The sequence below is a fragment of the Mus pahari genome, chromosome 6, assembly GCF_900095145.1.
Source record: "Mus pahari chromosome 6, PAHARI_EIJ_v1.1, whole genome shotgun sequence".
Taxonomy (NCBI): Eukaryota; Metazoa; Chordata; class Mammalia; order Rodentia; family Muridae; genus Mus; species Mus pahari.
Window position 1 is genome coordinate 67,368,183 of NC_034595.1, and position 3,648 is coordinate 67,371,830.

General features: G+C 41.1%; 1 protein-coding gene across 3 annotated transcripts in view; it reads left to right on the top strand.

Annotated features, from left to right (window-relative positions):
• Window positions 1-327: 327 nt before the first annotated feature.
• Window positions 328-3,648, top strand: part of Pik3r3 (phosphoinositide-3-kinase regulatory subunit 3) — an 81,216-nt gene continuing 77,895 nt past the window's right edge. The window contains exons 1-2 of one of the 3 annotated variants that reach the window (XM_029539709.1): window positions 328-812; window positions 1,044-1,153. In XM_029539709.1, the coding sequence (XP_029395569.1) occupies window positions 1,048-1,153 (106 nt within the window). In that variant the 5' untranslated portion in view covers window positions 328-812; window positions 1,044-1,047. Of the gene's footprint in view, window positions 1,154-3,648 lie in introns of all 3 variants that reach the window. The other 2 variants (XM_029539708.1, XM_021199734.2) reach the window with 2 other exon arrangements.

The window sequence follows — 3,648 nt, forward strand, 5'->3', positions numbered from 1 at the left end:
GCCCCCCACTCTTGGAGGAGCTCGCGTGCGCCCGGCTCCGACTCCTGGCGAGCGGCCAGCGCCCGGACTGTACCATTCTGAGCGAGGCTAGGGGGTAATGGCAAAGTCTGATTAAAGTGTCGAGTCTCGCGGGCCGACGGGGAGAGTTAAAAGTCGAAGCGGAGGATGATGGCAGCTCTCGTTTCTTAGGCACTTGACAATCTTTGCAGTTAAGCTGCAAAGGAGTGGAAGGGACAGTCGAGCTACCGGCTGTTCCTCCTGTCCCGCCCGGTTGGGTGGCGCCTCAGCGGGGGTGTCAAGGGGGGCGGGGGAGGAGGTCCCCTCAGCGCAGTTAAAATGAAACTCTAGTGGTTGGAGCCAGGGCAGAGCGTGAGGGGAGCCGGCGCTGTCGTGGTTGCCTTTACTACTCGGGCACAGTCGAGCTGACTGGACTCTCCAAGGGGTCGCCATCCCGAAGCTGCGGAAGCTTGGGTTCCCAGCCTGACGCGAATAGAGCCCGAGTCCCAATCCCAGAGGGAATCGCTCTCCGCAGACCAGTGGGACCCCGAAACTTGAACGCAAACCCCCTTTTCAAGCCTTTGTCACTTCCCCGGCTTTCTCCCAACGCGTTCTTCTTCTTCTTTTTTTTTTTTTTTCCCTCCTTCCTCTCCATTCTCTCTTCTCCGAAGGACACAAAAGTGGCTTCCGCTGAAAGATTAGGAGGCGGTGGGAGCTTTTCCCTTTGGAGAGCGATTGTGTAGGAAGGATTTTCGGGAAGCTGCTTTTTAACACCACTGCTCTTTGCTTTCCGAGCTTCCCTGTAACCCTCTGAGGTAAAAACCCCGTAGCTCGAAAGTTCGGGGTATTTTGTTGGGTGCTTTAGGAGGAGAGAAGGGGAGGACCTTGTCCTCATCCCAGTAGTTTGGCTGGACTTGTACTGGCCGTTGGAAACCCCCAAGTACATTTCCGTGTGGAACTTTTGCAAATATATATTTAGATTTTTAAATATCAGATAAAAGATATATATGCTTTTTATATATTTCCTGACGACCTGCCCCTGACAGCGCGATGTACAATACGGTGTGGAGTATGGACCGCGATGACGCAGACTGGAGGGAGGTGATGATGCCCTATTCGACAGAACTGATATTTTATATTGAAATGGATCCTCCAGGTATTTGAGAACAAACTTGTTATTTTTATTTTTATTTTTATTTTTTGGATGGGTCTGATTTGTGCTTAACAAAACCCCGGTGACGTTTTCAGGCCAGAAGTATTCTTGGGTGCGCCAGGTTCGGGATGAGGGGTAGATTGCAGTTAGCTGCAGTAAAACTGCTCTGGCTTACACCTTTAAAGTTTGCATTTAGGACCCTGATCCCATTGTCCTGAGGGGGTGGGGGCGGGGGCACTGGGGTGGGAGAAAAGACCCGTTTTTGGTTTGGCCTTTGCATGTCATTCAGGGTTTTGACGGCCCTCCACTTTTTTTTTAAGTAATTCAAGATTTCTGCTGGCAAGGGATGTTTTGTAATCCATGCTTGAAGAATTTCCCTTTGTGGCGATTCCTTAAAGCTTATACTTTAGTGCAGTTGTCTGCTATGGTTCGTTGTTATTTTACCTTGGTTAACTTTAGAAACTGAGTTGCCTTTGTGATTATTCATTTTGAGACTCCGTGCTTCTCTCATAGAAACCAAATGCCGGTTAGTGATTTTCAGGGATTGGGCGTTCTTATTCATTCATGGCCTTAGTCTGAGGCTTTTTTCTCCTATGCATATAGTTTCTTAGGTCTGCATGTAGTATTTTACTACTCGTTAATTAGTTTATGGTGATTTAACTTAATTTGGGGGATAGAATTGATATAATTTCGACTCTTAAAAATAAAAAAATCTTTTTCTTTCCCGTGAATGGGATATATTTATATGTGATAGATTTATATATATGTACATGTGAATTGTACATACAAATATATTTTTATTTGAGAACTTTGAGGCCACTAGAGTTATTTTGTGTTTCTCACAGTGAAGGTAAAAGAAAAAAAAGTTTTTTTTTTTTTTTTGTTCTTTAAAGTGTGCCTCATGTTATGGTTATTATAGCTGTCAGATATTCAAACCCTCTTTGCATTTATAGATGGTGCTTTATGTAATGATTTTAAATAAGCAGAGGTTCTTTGTGATTCTTTGTTTTTAATTGAGGATAAATTTGTTGCCTTTTAAACTGTGTTATGGTTAACCTACAGAATAAAGTGTTTCTCATTAGAGAACCCTGCTTTTATAAGACTATATATTTTTGGAAACATTTGAAAGGAATGGAGTCCATGCAAATATAATGGAGTATAAATGTCTTGTAGAAGGTAATAGCAATTATTTTTGCATCCTTGTAAGTGGTAAATTATCTTCTTTAAAAATTAGTGATAGTGTTAAATGATGCCTTAGAAAGTAATAACAGTATTGAATGACCCTTTTCTGAAAACTCTTAGTGACCACTAAGAGTTTTTTCTCTTTTCCTTTGTCTTAGTACTGTCTTGGTTTACTTTTGTGATTGTGGTTGTGATCCACATGAAGCTCTCCAGTGTTTATAAAGTTTGTGAGATTTGCCACTGTCTATTGTGTGTTTTCCCTTTGTTTCCCCCAATGGTAAAGCAGAGCCTCTGTGACATACATTTGTCATTCATGTGTTCAGAAATCCAAGACATTACTGGTCTCTCTCCGGTAAAGAGTGAATAATGCTATATATCTGTATTTGTAAGAATTATATATTCACATTGCCTTAGAATCATGCTGGGTCATAGAGTATCTTGCCGTCCAGACATACAAAGGGGATTTATTGGGCGGGGAGTTGAGTAGGGAGGAGGGTAGTAAGTAAAGAAGGTACTAATAATTGGAAATTTTTAATTTTGTAGAAAAATACTGGCCAAGTTGAGCTGAATATATATATTATTTGTTTATTATTGAGGCTGAATCAAACAATATAGCTCAGGCTAGCCTGTAGCTCTATAAGGTCTAGACTGGCCTATCAAACTTGCATTCCTCCTGTCTCATCCTCTGAAGTGCTAAGATTACAGGCATGTGCCACTATTTTTGGCTCCAAAATAATTTTTCAGAAAGCTATTATAATTATACAAAATGTGGGTTTTAATATGCATGTTTAGAAAATTCTGATCCAAATTTTCTTTTTCACTCAAATAAACTTTTGAATTTAAGATGTTTATCCTTAAATGAAATTCTGTATACTAAATATTCAGAACACTGAAAATACAGTTATACTGTGTTTTATATCCTTACTATAGGATAATAAAGAAGCTACTTTTTTTTTTTTTTTTTTTTTTTTTTTTGGTTTTCCGAGACAGGGTTTCTCTGTGTAGCCCTGGCTGTCCTGGAACTCACTCAGTAGACCAGGCTGGCCTCGAACTCAGAAATCCGCCTGCCTCTGCCTCCCGAGTGCTGGGATTAAAGGCCTGCGCCACCAGGCCCGGCAAGAAGCTACTTTTAAATATGCTGAAACACTGACTATAAATTGAATTTATTTTCTTTCCTCCTTTTTTTTGTTTTTTGTTTTTTGTCTGTTTTTTTTTTTTTGAGATAGTAGATTGTCCCTGTCTGGTGTAGAACTCAATATATGTAGACTAGGTTGGCCTTGAGATCTACTTGCCTCTGCTTCCCAAGTGCTAAGATT